We start from the raw sequence: 18,681 nt of genomic DNA on the forward strand, positions 1-18,681 counted from the left end.
CAATTCAAATCAGCAAACTCATCTCTAAAAAATGATGATGCCATGTAAGTGAAGATAGTAATATTAAAACTGTATGGTTGGGGGAAAGCCTTACAGTGATCCATTACTTCAAAACAGGAATTTATTACCACTCTGAACAGAAACCATACATTGAGACACTGGGTGATTTAGCAGAATCCATTCATTGCTTTCTCTATTGTAGTAGACATGTTTAAATTAGACCCAGTAACTAAAAGTATTATCTGAAGATATATTCACATTCAGAGAAAACTACTTCCCTGTCCACTAAAGGAAGTTTATGTAAATGTGGGCAAAAGCACCTCTGCTTATTCCCCAACCCCCACCCCAGGCTGGGATCAGGAAGCTCAGCAAGGTTTTGGCACATTTTCAGAACCGCTTTCTGTTATCTAATATAAAGAAATCCACAATGAAATACAGAGATTGTTCCAAATTTCTTTATTTTAAACTTATTGAAAGAAATAAAATTATATTTAAAAAAATAGAGTAATCTCACAAACTGAAAGCCAGGAACAAAAGAACAAGTTGGTAGTTTTTCCTGAGAGGCAGATCTAATTAGCTGGAGAATGGGCTTTCTCTTTCCTAGCTTTTGTCAAACAAACAAAAACAGCTGTTTTTCCTATTTCTAAGGCATCAAAAGCACTCTGAATGCTAAATGGGTTGTTCAGGTACAAAGTTTCAGCCCTCTAACAGGGATTAAGAAACATCAAAGGCTGCTATAATTTCCTTTCCTTTAATATCAAATTGTACATACTTCTACTTTTTACATAAATTTGAAAATGTCACACTCATGACCCAAATTTTTAAAATCTGGTCATATTTTAGTAAAATCTTACTACTTCTCAGTAAGAATGTCCAAAGTATCTGAGCTGGCATCCCAGTGACTGAAAGGGGCCAGACACAGGAATAGCTGATCCGCTCAAATGCTGCCAAAACCAGTCAAAAAGCACCCATCCCAGGAGACTTGGATCAGCTGGAAATTTATACTACCGGCTAATTCCTAAACCACTAGACCTGCCCACAAAGCAGATCAAATCCTAATGGTTCATAAGTAACACACAGAAGTTTAAAAAAAAGTCACTTTATAATTCCCAAAGCTCTAAACTTAGTCATTTCCCACACTTAGTTTCCCTCATTTTTATACTGGTAAAACTATCAAACTAAAAACTTTCACTCTTGACTTCGGTAAAGTAGTCAAGACAATTGTTAGCATTTTCATTCTATACATAATTGCTTGTGTTAAAAGTTTTGATTTATACAGGTAATAAGAAAGCTTGAATCAGTTTTTTCAGATGTTCCAATCTTATGTTGATTTGAAATATTGAGTACACACTCCAGATGATTATTCCCACAGCTTGTTTTTCAAGATAGCTTATTCGTATCATGGTAACCACAAATTCCTTGGGGACATCCATTTCTGAATCTTTTTAAGTGGGGGAGTAAAATGTTGGTTACACCTATTTAGGTATTTAAAGATTCAAGGGTCTTAACTGTATCTCTAATTAATTATATAACATGGACTAGCTTTTAAAGATTCAGTAGGATTCTGTGGGTGCATCCTCATTAGTTACTCCAAACACCTATCAACCTTCATGAGTAGTAGATCAATATTGCAAAGTAAACTGGTGATGGACCCTAAGGGAGGGGGAAATTTTTTTTTTTTAATCCCCATCCTGCCCTACCCTGTTTCCTGGTTCTGTAGGGTTAACAGCCCTCCTGAGAAGCATCTCCAACAATACTAAATTCTTGTTTTATGTGCAGCAGCTGAGTTGCACAGCAAAAAAATGATGTCTTCTGCCCAGGAGAACTGTAGTCAGCACTCTTCCACCAAACCCAGGGCACAATCTGCATTACAGTCTGGTTACATTATACCAAGTCCTAGTAGGAAACAGCAATTGGCCAGAAATGACCATGTTCAAATAAAATACCTGGTAACACAAACTTTAATCAGATATGACTCATGTCTAGACACCATCCCAGGCACAAAATAACACACAGAAGCCAAACAAATCTGAGCTAGAATTGTGCTTTAAAAAAAAAAAAAAGAAAGAAAGAAAGAAAAAGAAAAAAAGGTTAAAGACAATCTAAACTACCAACATTTGATAATAAGGCAGACTCTCAAGATGCCCTACATTAGTGATTGCCATTTTTTAGTCTCAACAAAAATGTCAATATCCTGAGTTTTATGAGCATTTTCTTTCTAAAATAATTTATGGAACATAAAAGCAGACAAAAGAATAAACAGAAATAGTGGTACATAAAGTCTGGAAGAAGAGCCCACTAACTAGGAAAAAAGTCACAAAGACAATATAAAAAGATGTATTTAAGTGAAATAAATTAAAGGTTAAAACCTTAAACTTTCAAGTTTTCTTAGAGACTGTTATTTTGGGAGATGGCATGGAGTTGATACATTTTTCTAATAATGTGGTTAAGATCAAATACTAAAATGTTCTTTCATAAGAATTTTTGCCTTTAAAAATCATGGCCCTATGGCAGTTATTTTCAACACAGAAGAAACCAACAGTTAAACCAATATTCTAATAAATCTTAATCAGAGCTTATTTCATCAAACTGTTAAGACTTGTATTTACTAACTTGGCTATCAAAAAGATACCTCCCCCCCCCCCCAAAAAAAAAAGAAGCTACTAGCTTCTGCAGAAACTAAAATTTTGGTACAAAATGTTTTTTTAGGACACAAAGCAATGCCTAATCAATAACCCAAACAATATCCCCAATATATGCTATACTTTTATTTTTTAAAAATCTGCTTCTTAAATGTCATGTGCATTTTTAAGCCAATTTGGTGCATACTGCTTTTAAGAGGTGATGAGATTTTTTATTCAACCTGACATCACTATTCAAAAACTTGTACTTTGGGGGGAAAACAGTACTAATTATTCTAAAACAAGGTTTGTGCTATACATAAAATCATTCCAAATTACAATGATTGATTTTTATAGCCTTAGGATTTATAATATACAATTTAGGATAAAAATCACAAATAGATGGAATCCTAATTTTTCTTAATCCAATTAATCATAAAACCAAGTACCTTCTGCGTGACCTGCCAGTTTCCCATTTCTTTTGCCAGCCTAAAAAATAAGGATTTCTGGGGAAGTCAGGATTTACATTAAGAACATCAATGTCCAAGACATATATATTTTTTTACCATATACCTTAAAATTTGTTTTTTGATCCCCACAAAAATCTGTATCATTCAAAACCAGATAATTAAATTACACAGCTAATCAACTCTTCAGTGCTGATCCTAGAAAATAATATCCAATGGATCTTTGAATAATGGATCAAGACAACATTGAGCCATTGATATTAGTGGTGCAGGTTGTCACACCTTTAACGGTTCAAGCCAGTTTGTGAAGTCTGGAAAGGGTGAGGTCTACTGTCCTGCGTTATCAGAATTTGTTGTTGTATTTTCAGTGCTAATGGGCTGCACGTTGTCTGCAAGATTGTGTGCATGCTCAAGAAATAAATCTTTTAGTACGCTTAATTCCTTTGTCAGCAATTTAATTTTAGCTTCCAACCGTTCATTCTCTTCTTTGAGCTGATTCACTCTTTGTAGTGTATCCTGTGCTTTCTGCTTGCTTTTCAATCGGCTCTTTTTCACAGCCATGTTGTTCCTTTCTCTCCGTTGACGATATTCATCGCTATTTCGATCCATGGGTGAACTCTTTTTGCTTTGCTTGCTTGGAGGCACAGCTTTGCCTCCTCCCCCAGGGCCAGCAGGCACCAGCTGAGGAACCTGCTGTAAGCCACTGGCATGTGCCTGAGTATGAATAACACTTATTCCATTCACCCCTGGAGTACTGTTTTGCTGTGATGTCTTGCTCATTTGGGCACTCTCTTGCCGACACAGAACAGACAGAAATGAGAGCCAGGTGATCAATGGTTTCCAACTAAACTGCCAAAAAAATCTTCACTTGTACCTAGTTAAAAAGAAAATAAAATGCATAAAGTATTTGAAATAACAGATCAAATGAAATTAAATCTGCAAGTACCTAACTTGCAGTCCACCATGCTGTGAAAAGTTTACAGCAACTGCCTACTGTTGTAATGTTTCAGAAATCTAAAGCATTTAATTTAGAGAGGTGAGTTAGTACAGAAGCACCCTAAGAGTGAACCAGCTCACCTGAATCCTGAGGGTACTGCCCATCTCTGATATCAGGAAAAAAAGAGGATGGAGGAAAAAGCCAGGCATTGTGATACTTACCTATAATCCCAGCTACTCAAATGGCTGAGGCAGGAAGATTTGCAAGTTTGAGATCTGGCTGGGCAACTTAGACCTTCTCAAAATATAAAGGGCTGGGATATAGCTCAGCAGTATAGAGCATGCCTAGCAAGCTTGGGGCCCTAGATTCCATCTCCAGAATAGCTAAAAAAAGGTGGGGAGGAATAGGAAAAAAAAACAGAATACTACTAATTAGGTAGCACAATGAACTAATAGCACTTGATAATCTGCCAGAGAGAAATTTGAGATATTTGGGTTAACCATGGAAAAGCTGAGTTCAAATATGGTAGAAGAGACACCTGCAATGAAAGAGGGGAAAGTTTAAATGTGGATCAAGTCAAAATAGAATACTGGAGTGTCCAGTCCCCAGTATTTATGAAGAATATTATACTATGATCTCTGCATGTTCCATACTCTAATATGTAGCCAGTGAGTCATCAAGAAGTTGACTTTTCTCCCTAGCTATCTTTACAGGGTATCTGAAAAGGTATTTTTGCTTCTTTATTTACTGAGCTAGTTTCTTGGATTAAGGAACTTCGAGATACCAAATATGTTCTCCCATTCCATCATGTTTTTAAATGTTTTTTTTTTCTCCCTGATATAATTACTAAAATATCTAAATACACCCAATCTGAAACCACAAGGAAAGAAAAAAAGCCCTAACAATACATACAAGAAGTGTAAGTACTGGGACTCGGGCTGGACAAAGGACTAAACATTTGCAGTGCCTGCACCCACTTCTGAATGAGCATAGAGAACACGCCAGTTTTGAAGCTGTGGTGTTACCCATAGAAATGAAGTCAGTTTCAAAAACTCCCCAGATTTGACAGGAACCCAACTGTTTATACAGTTGCCTGAAGAAGTATAGAAACACACCTACCCTATCATCATGACAAAGCTAAGTGAACTATCCACCAAGAAGTCATAGCTCTTAGAAATTCAGAAAGCAATGGTATTGAACCGTAAAACTATCCTATTCTCTTTTCATAAAACTGCTAAGACTATATCAGTGGGGAAAAACAATCTGGACTCAGAATTATGAAATGTCCCCATTGAATCGTTAAGAAAAATTCACTGAGGCCAGGTACATGGTCGTGCACACACCTGTGATACCAGCTACTAGAGAGACTGAGGCAGGAGGATCACAAGTTCGAGGTTACTCTGGACAACTTAGCGCAACTGTCTCAAAATAAGGGTTGAGGGTGCAGGTTAAAGGTAGAGTGCTTGCCACCCGTGAGGCCCTGGGTTCCATCCCTAGCACCACAAAAAAACAACATCAAAAAACTTTGCTGTATATAAGGTCCATATATCATTACTCTGAATAATTTTAAAATCCACCCAACCTGCCCTGAGCTACTGGGTTATCTGTTCTCACTCCAGCACTAAGCAAGACAGAAAGCTTCCTTGCAAGCCAGGATGGATAGCTACTCCAAGTCTCTTTAATAATGGACATTTCATAATTTCCCTTGAAAAAATTATATGGCCTAATTTTTCTTCCAGTTAAAAAGTGGGTGTTCAGTATTAACTGAAGCCACTTTTGCTGCCATTTAAAAATATTGCTTATCTAGTTGATATAATGTGAATAAGTGTTTTAACCAATTTCTAAGAACTTGTTTAATTTAACATTTCTCCTGGGACTGTCTTAACAATCATAATCAAATTTACCTTGATTTACATCAAGAACATCAAGGTCCAAGATATAGATTTACTTTTTAAATTTTTCTTGTATGTTATATTCTTAAGTCCTTAAAGCTAATCTCTATAGTCATTTTGGCCAAGTTCAGGGATAGCAATACCCCAGTGACATACAGGCAAGAAACCAGGTCAAATCTTATCTCAGCTCTGGCTCCCTCTCCTTCTGTTTCACTCTGAGGCATAGCTAACCCTTCCCTTCTGTGGGCTTCAATCTCCCCCTGTACAGGCGAAGGATGTGGAATGCTAAGATGCCTTCCAACTACCAACATACTGTGAACTCCATTCACTAACAACTTTTATTCACCACAGACTCCCAATTCAGTAATGTTTATGCCTGTTTACGTACCCAAAGATACAGGAATGGGGAAGGGCTCTTTTACCTCAGCCTGACTCATCTTGCCAAGGTACTGGACCAAACAAAGGAGGTGAGCCCTTTGTCTTGAAGAACAATGAATATTCACTGAAACTACAAACTGGCAAAAAAGAAAGTTGAAGTAAATAAAAAGAACTCCATGATTGTTTAAAAAAAAAATAGGCAAGCCCAAGAATATAGCTCTTAAAGAGAAAATTAAGTAAAAGGGATCAAAGAGCTAAGTGGACATCAAAAGATTATCAATTTTGTTTTTACACTGAACAAGCCACTGTCATTTATTCTTTTGTTCCTTCCGCATTTACTGAAAAACAAAAAATTGGAAAAACAAAATTAAAAAATTAGTTTATTTCAAATCTGGATATTACAATCTAAATGGAAGTCTGGCTCCTATGTGGACAAATACTATTCCAAAGTTCAGTTTACAGGAAGCAGGGTGGGGCTTGTTTCCTTGCATGTGAATCATTCAAATAGGAAGCAAAAGGAAAGCTGAAAGCAGTAGTTCTTAAAGTGTGGTCCCTAGACCAGCATCATTAGCATTCAAGAACATTTCAGAAATACAGCTAGACATAGGGCAGGCCCGTATTCTCAGCAACTCAGGAGGCTAAAGCAGAAGAATGAGACAGGTAGAAATACCCTGTCTCAGGATTAAAAAATAATAATAAAAAGAAGTGGTCATGTAGCTCAGTGGTAAAGTGCCCCTAGGTTCAATTCCCAGTACCAAGAACAGAAAAATTAAAAAGTAAATTATTGGGTTGCCCCTGACCTCTGATTTCATTGTACAATCTTGCTTTAAGGGCACCTCCAGGTGATTTTTGGTGATAATGAACTTGAAGCCACTTCTTATAGACAGATTAACACTGGATCTTAAAAATGTTGGCCCAAAAGAGTAACAGATTTTTTAATTCAAATTTCTTAATTTGATTAATGTTCATTCAAATCAGTAACATACTGAAAGCTTAGACTATTAGAATAAAAACTTTTCTAAAGCTTCAGCTTAAGAATCTTTCTAGCTCTTCTGTCACTTTTTTTTCATATACCTAGAATCCTAATCCCCTCAAATAAATTTTTCATTCAATTTCCTTAGTGAAGGTCCATTCTTCAAAGGAGCTGCTCCCTTATCCCAGATCTGTTCAATCATTAGGATCTGACAATTCTACCTAAAACAAAGACAAAAACAAAAACTCTCCAATCTATCATTACTCTAGATCCCAATGCCACAGAAATTACCTCAAGATGACATCATCTCTCAGGGGCACTAGTCTCTGATTTAGTAGCATTCCCTCCAACCAGTCTCAAGAGCAATTTAGTACTCAAACCTGAGTGTATCACACACTCCTGCTGAAAATCTGTGGCTCCAGACTACAGGATCAAATTCAAGGCCCTAACCCTTCTCCAGCCCCTGCTCCCTTATGAGACTCCTCAATAGTCTATATTTTCTCTTCATGCTTCTATCCAACTTGTTTCTTTGTCAACTCCAGCTCTCCTGTGGGCCTCTCTGTAGACTAAATTAGAGGCAGAGCTCTGTTCATCTTCACATGATAGTATCAGTGCAGGGTCTGGGAAAGAGGGGGCATCCCTTAGGGAATACATAAGTGGTCTACTGGGGTATGAGAAGAAAATGTACATAAGTTTTTGGAATGTCATCTTTTAAACCTACTTATGATGTGATTAGCAACATACAGATTGTCTAGAAATATACATGTATCAAGAGTTCATGCTCATTTTTTTTTTTTTTTTTTTTGGACAGGGCTAGGAAGCAATGTAGCTACTAATATAAGAACCCATGCAACCATCACTTCCAGGGGTAAACCTGGAATTGTGGCCATCACTAGTTATTATTATTAACTGGATGAGGCAATTTAGACAATAAAATCAAATTCATCCCCATAGGGTCCTATGCATCCTTCTCAGGGGCTCACAAGGTGCCATTTAACTCCCCAAGGATTAACCACTTTCTCAAGAGCACAGAGCCTTGTTGACAATCATGAAATGATATTCTGGAGGAAATAATAAAATTTTGTTCCCACCTATTCTTTTTTAGGAAAATAAATGTCAAGTGTGGCTACCAGAAACAGGAAAGAAGAAACTGAAATATTCTTCAGCTCACTAGCATCCTGTAATTATTTAACTTTGTTTACAGTTTTTCTAGAAACAGAGGAGTAACTTCAAGAATGGCTTATCTCAAATACTATTCAAGTGGTAATACTGATCAGATCTTAAAAAAGAGCTTTTAGAGCTGAGGATGGGGGAGGTGGGGAGCTGTTCAGTGATAGAAGGTTTGCCCCAGTATGCACAATCCCCAGCTCTCCAGTAACAACAGAAGAAACTTCTAAATGAAAATTTCTTAGTAAACCAAGCCCTTATGGTATTTTATTTCAAAATTTTCTTTGGGAATCACATTAAATGATAACATATTCAAGTAAGGATTCAAGTGAGCATAAGCTCTCAATTCTTGTGTAACCCACCGATTTTAAAACTGACACATTTTAAAATGCCAGCTTACAACACAAACCTCAAACAAGAGGAAATCCAAATACTTCAAACGCTTACCTGGAAAAAATGACCATCCCTCCCCTCATAGATGCAATCCCATCCTCTCCACCTAGATACTTCTGCTGGCTGTTTTCCTGTGTTCCCTCCAATCACGCTAAAGGACCTCATTGCTTGCCCTTTTTGTAGTCAACTCCTGGTCATCGCACGTTCATCTAAATGATGTCCCACTGTGAACTGCAGGACAAATATCTCCACCAACAAGCAAAACATTCTTTCTGTAAAGCTTTGTATTTGCCCAAAAAAAAAAAAAAACCTACTTTTCCTATAAAATCACTCTATTAACTTCTAACAGAGTTCTAGAGCACCCCAAACTCAGTCGTTTTAGAGCGACAGGAAACGTCCTATGTGGCACTAAACTAAGATACAGTCCACCTTCTGCTATTCTGGGAACACCCTTCATCCCCAGGGGCCAATACGAGCCTGGCATGTCACGCTGCACGTTTCACAAACAGAAGGCCGGGTTTTGGAGGGGGGCACACCACGTCCTCCATCCAGTCCCCGGCCGGCAGCGAGGGGCGCCCGGGAGAGCGCGGGGGTCGGCTGGTGGCGCCGCGGCGCTGGGCCGCAGCCAGGGATGAGCTCAGCCCGCCGGGTGTTGCCGGCAGGTTGCATCAGACCCCGCGCGGGGCCCCCGCCCGCGCTTCGAGTCACAAGGGGCCTTCCGGGCCAACTGGCCGCCTCAGGCCGGGCCAGGCCGGGCCGGGCCAGGTCTCCCTGGACCGGGCTCGCGCCCACGCGAGCGGCCGGCTCCGCCGCGGCCTCCTCCTCATTGCCCGCCCGTTCGCGGCCTCCTTACCTGCGCCTCCAGCCCACCCGCCCCCAGGCGGCCTCCACTCTGAGCGGCCCCGAGCGGCTCGGCCCGACCCGACCCAGGCCTCGCAGCCCGCGAGTCAGCTAGGAGGAGCGACGGTTACGAAACCGGCTGCCTCCGCCCGTTCCGCCGCCGCGGCCACCGGCTTCCCCTCCTCGCCCGAACCGCGCGCGCTGCCGCGGCCACCACGACCAATGGGAGCACGGGCTTGCGGGCGAAGCACCCGCCTCTCAGGACGGGCAGAGCCTCCAGCCAATCACGGGCCGCCTGGCTAAAGGGGGCGGGCCCGTGGCGGAGGCGTTAGCCGCCTCGCGGCGGAGCGGGCGGGTGTGGCGGGAGCAGGCGGCGGCTTGTTGCGCCGCCCGCGGTCCCGCCGCTGTTCTCGCTGGGTGGTGACTGCCCTGAGCTGTGGGCGACCAGTGGCGAGGAAAACTCTGTCCAAATCGGAGACTTGAAGAGCCCTCACCTGTGAGGGCCATACCTGCCTTTGGGAAGCTGCATTACCCGAGGCGGATTTTGGACTCAGGGATTTCTGTTTGGGTTTCACCACATCCTCTGGGAGTCCCCTCCGTGTCGCCCTCACGGTTTCCCAGAACACCCTTCTGGACTCGCCTCCTGGGACCGGGGGTGCCCGGCGCCCCTTCAGTCTGGACCCGCGCCCACGTGATCAAGACTGGAGGAAAGTCCTGGACATTTACGTCTCTGAAGGCAATCGCAGACTTTGTTTTACTGTCCCGTTCGCGGAAACTGCAAGCTGTGATTCGTTGTTAGGATGAAATGAATTTCCAAAATTGATTCCCTTGTCCTGTCTTCTAGGTGAGCAAGTGGAAGACGTGATCAAATGAATAGCAATCCAGTTTAGTTTATCTAAGACAATTCACAGGAGGATCTGAAAGCGTTTCTTAAATCAGGAAGCAGCAGCTCTGGGTGGAGGGCAGAGCCCGCCTGATAGGTTTGATTGCTTCCTCTTTAGCAATTCTTATCGTTCAAAAAAATAGTCGCTTTGAAAGAGGAAATGTTTCTTCATCACCCGCGACCAGCTCTCTGCATAAGATTGTTTCGAGGAATCACTAAGAGATGATAAAGCACCTGCAGAAAAGAAAAATAAGTAAATAAAAGGGGCTGCAATTATTAGTGAACTATAACCATAAATGCATATTTGAGAGAATAACAATGTCATCAAAACCAGTATGTCTCTTTCACGTTGGCTCTTGGTGTTCCTAGCCAAAATTTCTTTCAAGAAGATTTTAGCATTATTAAAATTGGACAATGTTTTATTACTGGCTAAATCCTAATTTTACCCTGAACATTTCCTAATCAAAAGTTGTATAAAAAAAAAATGGATAGGTATATTCAGTTACCTTCTATTTGCTATCCACTCTACCAAACTGCTCCAGCATTCTCTGTGTCTGTCTGGGCAGGTCTTCTTCCACACCCAGCAGTTATAGTCAATGCCCAGGAGACTTGTATATTTTTTTCCTTTTTAGCTGGTAGCTGGTAATTCCTTCTTCTACTCTGCAAATATGTATTTGGTGCCAACCATGCTGAAATCTGATTAAGTGCTGTAAATTCAGCAGTGAACAAGGCTAACAGTCCCTGTCTACGTGGAGCTTACACTCAGAACTAGGGAGAGAGATATTCAGTAATCATAGCTTTTTCCTATTACTGTTTTCATAGATACTACAGGAAATAAGTACAAGATGCTGTGAGATTATAAAAAGGGAACCAGACCTGATCTGATGGGTCAGGAAGGCCTGAAAGATAATAGGATTTGGCTAGGTGGCATAGATGAAGTGGATGTGCCAGTCAGGGAATGTCTTACCTACAGGCCTGTGATAAGAGAAATTTAATGCCAAAGTGGCTGAAGCAGAGGACCCCAATGAAAACTAGTAGTTAGGGTCATGTGGACTCAAGAAGGGTTCTGATTTTTACCCTAAGAGATGGGTGCCAAAAGGAAATGAGAGCCTGGTGGAAGCTCTGTCTCTAAGTTTAGGAGAGCCATCATGTTGTTTTCTTGCAAGTCACATGGACCCAGGCCATCCCGGTAAAGGAAAAATGTCCTGTGTATATCTCTACCCCACTAAAGTCCAAAACATATTCTGTAAATCCAAAGAATTTGTAAACAAGTAGTACATCAAAATCCCCTCCATGCTTAGTATGTGTGAGGTCCTGGATTCAATCCCCAGCACCACAAAATAAATAAATATTCCTTCCAGAGGATTTGAGAAGTAGGAGTTCCTGTTAAGTGAATAATCTAGTTACTTGTCAACTACTATGATTAACTACATTAGTTACCTAAGAGGTATGAGGTGTGGACTCCCATTATCCATCTGTTCTAGCCACAGCTTCACCTCTTATTGAATATGTGACTGTGGGCAAATTACTTAGCCTTTCTGTCATTTGTAAATAGGGATAACAACAGTATTGCTGTAAGGATTAATGTATGTTAGACCCCTGGAACAGTGCCTGCCTAGTACATGGTAGGAGCTCAAAAGTATTAATCATTATTATTACCATGATGCCCATTCATGAATTACAAACAGATTGTATCTGTAGAATTATAATAGATTAAAACACACTTCAAAACTAGGTCAAGCTATAATAATATTGCTTTGATGATTCAAGCACTGAAATACACATAATATTGAAGGTGTTAATGTTGACTCTATGTTGTATCCCATAAGGTAATTTTTTTAGAGTAGTATCCCTAGTTACCACATCTTCATTTGTTTCCAAAACGTAAGAGTGGAGGAAAATTTTAGTAACTTGAAATCTCTTATTTGAAAGCCATATCAATAGGTATTTACTATGCAAACTTAAATAAATTAATATATATTTGGAAAGTTTCTGAAAATTAATAAAACAAATTATTATCTCCTTTGACAGGAGATCTGGTCCATATCTGTAATATTTTGAGAAAGTTTATAGAAATTTGTGCCACAGGTTGTATCTTAGTAGATATTTATTTGGGTGTAGTATAAAAAATACAACAGTAATTATCCATCAATGTGCATTAGTCAGGGCTCCTTTAATTGGTAGTAAGTGAAAACCAACTGACCAGCCTTAGTATAAAAAAGGATTTATGTTAAGGCTCTCTTCATGAAATAACTGGATCAAGTCAAAACCAGAACTAACAACTCAGAGATATATGTATGTGCACATGCCTATTGACTTGATGATTCTTTCTGCTTGCACACAAATTTTCTTCACATGGCCATTGACAACCTCAGTGTTCACAGTTACAGTCACTAAAGAAAGGCCAACTTCCTTTTTAAGTTCCTATTCCAAGAATGCTAGCCAAGGACTCCAGGATGGACCCAGATGGATCAGGTGCTCATCTTGAATGACCAAATAGTCATGAGCAGGTCAAAAGGTACTAACGTGGCTGCTCTGAGGATGGCAGCGGCAGTTCTTAGAGGAAATAGGAGTGCTGAGCCCACAAACCCATAAATATCTACTTCAAACGGCAATTCACTCTGGTGGAAGCCTTAGTCATTCTGGCCGACTGATTTGTTCTTTCTCATGTGATATGATCCCCATTCTCAAGGGCAAAATTTGAATCTCCAATTTCAACTTTGGAAGCACTATTTGGAATCCTAACAGTTAAGATGTGAAATGGTTATCTTAGAACATCTCTAAATTTATATGAGTCTTATGCATTAAAGAGAAAATTCTAATGTAGTCCGAACTTGAACATTTGACAAATATTATAAAGCACTTTTCCATGTATTGGATGTCATTATCCTGCAAAATATCAGTCTAGTGGCTTAAGTGACACAAATTTATTTCTCAGTCTGAAGGCTGGGAAGCCCAACATCAAGGTGCTGGCAAGGCAGGTTTCATTTTAAAGACCTCTTCTCTTGGCTTGGCAGCTTCAGTCTCCCTGCAGGCTCACATGACTCTTTGGGCTCTTGTGGGGGGAGGGGTGGCAAGAAGATATCAGAGGGCAAGTTCTCTGATATCTCTTTTGATAAGGGCACAAACCTGTCATCAAGACCCGACCTTCATAACCTCATCAAACCCTCATCAAGATCCCAAAGACCCCATCTCCAAATGCCATCACATTTCAGTTTAGGGCTTCAATATGCAAATTTGGGGGGAAAAAAACAATTGGTCCATAATAACATGTCAAGGGGGCACAGGAATCAAATGAAAGAGGCCCCAATACCCAAACTGAAATGATCTGAATGGCAAAATAAATAATGCAGTATTGAATTATAACCCAAAGTATGAAATAAATATCCACAAGTTTATACAGATATGAATAAATGAATAAATACATAAATGGCAGAGAAGAGACAAATCTGCCATGCAGAAGAATTCCAAATAATTTATGTAGATCCTCTGCCCTCAGGTGGAGGACCATAATTCCTTCTTTTTTTCATATTTTAATTTGTGTATTATAATTGCACATATTGATGGAATTTGTTGTTACATATTCATATCTATACACAATATAACAATATAATTTGGCCAATTATTAACATCCTAAATTGGCTTCACTCCCCACCTCCTGCCTCTTGCTCCTTTTCCTCAACAGATCTCCCTTTGATTTTAGGAGATCTACCTACATTTTTGTTTTCTTTTTCCTCTCTAGCTTCTGCCTAGGAGAAAAAATATCCCACCCTTAACCTTCTGAGTTTGACTTGTTTCGCCTAACACGGTGGTCTCCAGTTCCATCCATCTTCCTGCAAATGCCATAATTTCGTTTTTTATTTATGGCTGAGTAACTCCATTGTGTAATTATCCATTGTGTATATATATATATATACCATGTTTTCTTTATCCATTCATTTGTTAGTGGTTCTATAGTTGGCTATTGTGAATTGTGCTGCTATAAACATGGGTATGCATGTATCACAGTGGTAAGAGTATGTCTTCAGAATAAATAATAATTCCCCCAGTTAAATGCAATCTGCGCATCAGACTTCCTTCTGAGGTATGAAAAAGGAGAAGAAAAAGAATAATTCAATTGTGGGGAGAAATCTGACAAAGACTACCCTCAAGCTCATATGTAAAAGAACAAACTTTGATCTATACCTCACACTGTGTACAAAATCAACTCAAAATGGATATAAGCCTAAATGTAAAACTATAAAACTTGAAGAAAACCTAGAATACAATCTTTGTGACCTTGGTTAGGCAAATATTTCTTAGACAAAACATAAAAAGCATGATCCATACAAGAAAAAATTAATAAATTGGACTTGAAAATCAAAATATTTTGTTCTTTGAAAGGACACTGTTTAGAGAATGAAAAAAAAAAACAGTGCACTATGGAAAAGGGAAGAGAGATAAAAAGCACTTTTACAGTGGAGAAATCTGACAAACTGCCTCAGCCAGGTGATCCAAACCAACATCAGCAGTCATAAATCCTGTTGATAGCAAGTACCCTTGGTGAAAGTTGACTTCTTTGTCTTCCTCCCAAGAACTCACAATCTCAGTCTAACCATGAATGGAAAAAAAAAAAAAAAAACAGACAAATTCCAATAGGCAGACATTCTGGAACACATGACCAGGAATTCTAAAAATGATCAAGTCATCAAACCAGATAAGTGTCACAGTTTCAAGGATCCTAAGTAGACGTGACAACTACCTGAAAGGTGGTATCTTGGATAGGACCCTGGAACAGAAAAATGGGCCAAAACTAAGGAAAAACAAAGAAAGTATGGCTTTATTTAATAATGGAATTTAGTTAATGTTTCAACATACATTAATTGTTGCATATACCAATGTGAGATGTTAATATTAGGGGAAACGGGGTGTGTGAGAACTCTATACTATCTTCTCAGTTTTTCTGCACATCTATAATTGTTTAAAAAAAATGTTTTTAAGCCAGCTGTTTGTGTTTTGGGCCAAGCACTGAAAGTCCTATTAGGAGCAAGGCTGGTGCTGGTGAAAGTAAGGCAGAGGAGACACTGTGTCCACTTCTAGGTATTTATTATTTCTTCCTTTTTCATTTTCTTTCCTTTAGATTCCTAAAGCAATAAATCTCTGCCTGAACCTAAACTGGGATTCAGATTGGGCTTACTGGGTAGAGGCAACAGAATCTATTTCCATAAATGTTGGAGTTTGGATTAGAAGCAGAATGTGGAGTTCAATCATTTTTCTTTGCCAAGGTTTCTGGGGAAAAACAGAGCTGGGGAAGTAACTCAGATTTAGGGAGAGAAGAGTATTGTTTTGCTGTTTTGAAAGAGTGACATTTTCCCACCTCCCTAAACAAACCCCTGTGACTTCAGCCCAGTGGAAACAGGAGTGAATATAGAATCACTTGAATGCCTCTAGGAATTCATGTTTGTGAAAATCAGGAATCGGCACCCTTGGCAAATGTGCATCAATTTTTTGAAGAAGAAGCTGGAGTCATTGTTATGCTGAGGGGCTGGTCCTCTGACAGTAAACATTAATGGCGCAGGTAATCACGGTGGGTGCCCAGCAGTAGACTAAGGTGAGACACCCCCCCCCCCAAGGGTGCTCAAAAATAACTTGGGGATGGAAGTTGGAACATGATCCTATGGCTGTTAAAGAGACCCAACTATCCCCATAAATGGGGATAGTTGAGAGCAAAAATGGTAAATATCCTTTCAAAACATTCCAACTTTATCTCAGCTACCCTATGAATGAAACCAAATTTGCAGCAGCCAGAACAGCTTGTGAGATCAGAAAGCTGTGTCTAGGATAGAGTGAACGGGGAAAGGAGGTGGAGAGTGCTCAAGAAAAGCTAGCAAAGTATTGCCTGAGGGTCAAATCCAGCTATTTTCCTATTTTTGTATTGCCCACAAACTCAGGATGATTTTTACACCATTAAATAATGGGAAAAAAATCAAAAGAATAATAATATCTTGTGACAAGGAAGTTATATGAATTCAAATTTCATATAGAATCTATAAATAAAGTTTTATTGCAATTCAAAAAAAAGCTAGAAATGCTTACTGAATCTTTATGTGCCATCTAGTAGGTCATTCTGTCCCAATTCCATGTATCCAAATCCTTCTTCCTCCTTGATCCCCCAACCCAAGTCTCAAGTCATGGCTTGGGTGACTACCCAAGTTCTTGTTGATCTTATTCTTTTTTCTCATTGGCACACAATTTATCATTAAGATACATATTATTTGTGCTCTGTTTTGTTTTATACTGCTGTGCTGTGTCCCTGCAAGAGGTGGATGGAAATCGGATCAAAAGAATAAGGGTAAAATGAATAAAAAAGAGAGAGCAATACCTTTATAAACAGGCCTTTTCTGCAGAGTTCTGAGAATTATGGCAATGTTTCACACACCCCAAGTTAATAAATAATCAAAACCTATTAGGATGTGGGAGGAACTCAAAATGAAACACAGTTACAATGAACCACCTAACCATACTATAATGAGCAACATAACCACACTGTTGGGAAGAAAAGAACTAATCTGAGTGTGTTAGTCTGCTTTCGTCACTGTGACAAATACCTGAGAAAAACAACTTAGAGGGGGAAAGATTTACAGTTTCAGAGGTTTCAATCCATGGTTGTCTTGACTCCATAGCTTTGGGCCTGACATAAATCAGAACATCATGGAGAAAGGGTGTAGCAGAGGAAAGCGACTTAGCTCATAGCAACGGTGGGGTGGACGGGGACGGGACGACTAGGAGAGGTTTGGGGACATGTGCCTAGTGATTTACTTCCTTACAACCTGCCCCATCTGTTTATAGTTTCTATCTCCTTCCAGTAGTCCATTCAAATTATTAATTCATTGGTTGGATTAATTCACTGATGCAGTCGCAACCTCATAATCCAATCACTTTCCAAAAGCCCCAGTTCTGAACATCGTTGCATTGGGGACCAAATCTTTAATACATGAGCTTTTGAAGGTCTTTGCAGATCCAAACCATAACACTGAGTTAGTTAGTTTCTTTCTTTCTTTCTTTCTTTCTTTCTTTCTTTCTTTCTTTCTTTCTTTCTTGCTTGTACTGAGGATTGAACCCAAGGGCATTCTACCACTGAGCTCCATTCCCAGTCTTTTTATTTTTTGAGATAGGGTCTTACTGAGTAGCCAAGGTAAGGTTTGAACTTGCAATCTTCCTGCATCAGCCTCCTAAGTAGTTGGAATGACAGATGTGTGCCACCACACCTGGTCACTGAAATAACTTTAGAAATATGATATTTTGATGTACAGTATAAGGTTAAATACAAAAATAACTAAGTAAGCAATTATATTTAGTTACTAAAATTTTAGGAGGGATATGGGTTAGAAATTCTCAAATTATTTTATATACATGCTAGGACTGAACAAATAAGTACACATTAGAGAGCAAGTTTCTCACTGTTGGAGAAAGAAGTTATAAGTAATAAAAAGTAAGACTTGCATGAACCCTGTGTTATTGGACTGGAATCAGAGGTTATTAGAATGAATTTATGATTTGTAATATATACATATACTGATATAGAAATAAATATAGGTATATATAGATATGTATGATAATATATACATATATGTATATACACAAAAAATATTTGTGTGCCTATAGCTCTGACCATTAAGAGGTTCTAGAAGCAATGACACAGCAGCAGCAATGATTCTACTTAGACACCAATCATAGTTTCTGAATATCTTTCTTCAGTGAAAGGAACTATAGTTCTTTAAAGAAGTGATTGATTCCCAGTTTGGGTAAGGAAAAGACAAAGAATCTGACACATCTTATGTTGCAAGGAAATCAGAAAATGTTCCCAAAAATTATGGTGAGGGACATATCAAAAAGATGGAGGAGCTCCCTCAAAGGAATTCCCTATGGCCAAATATGGGACAATTTGAATGACAAAATAAGTAACAGTAACAGATTATAACTCACAGAATAAAATAAATATCTGAGTCCATACTGATATAAATAAATAATTGTATGAATGAATAAATGGAAGAGAGGGAACGATTCATCCTTATAGTGAATTCCAATTAATAAATGTACAAAGTATGATTGAAATAGCAAATCACCATTAGACAAACACCACAGTCACAA

General features: G+C 39.1%; 1 protein-coding gene across 1 annotated transcript; it reads right to left on the reverse strand.

The window, feature by feature from the left end:
- Positions 1-457: 457 nt before the first annotated feature.
- Positions 458-10,839, reverse strand: Cebpg (CCAAT enhancer binding protein gamma). The gene is made up of 2 exons (XM_026391205.2): positions 9,682-10,839; positions 458-3,962 (listed from the first exon to the last, which is right to left on the reverse strand). Exon 2 carries the CDS (start codon positions 3,866-3,868, stop codon positions 3,416-3,418), a length of 453 nt encoding a protein of 150 aa, XP_026246990.2. The 5' UTR covers positions 3,869-3,962; positions 9,682-10,839; the 3' UTR covers positions 458-3,415.
- Positions 10,840-18,681: the final 7,842 nt, after the last annotated feature.

This window comes from Urocitellus parryii, chromosome 15 (genome assembly GCF_045843805.1).
Source record: "Urocitellus parryii isolate mUroPar1 chromosome 15, mUroPar1.hap1, whole genome shotgun sequence".
Taxonomy (NCBI): Eukaryota; Metazoa; Chordata; class Mammalia; order Rodentia; family Sciuridae; genus Urocitellus; species Urocitellus parryii.

Bases quoted from the DNA above. Each gene is read 5' to 3' on its own strand.
- Cebpg (XM_026391205.2), bottom strand. From the start codon at position 3,868: ATGAGCAAGACATCACAGCAAAACAGTACTCCAGGGGTGAATGGAATA.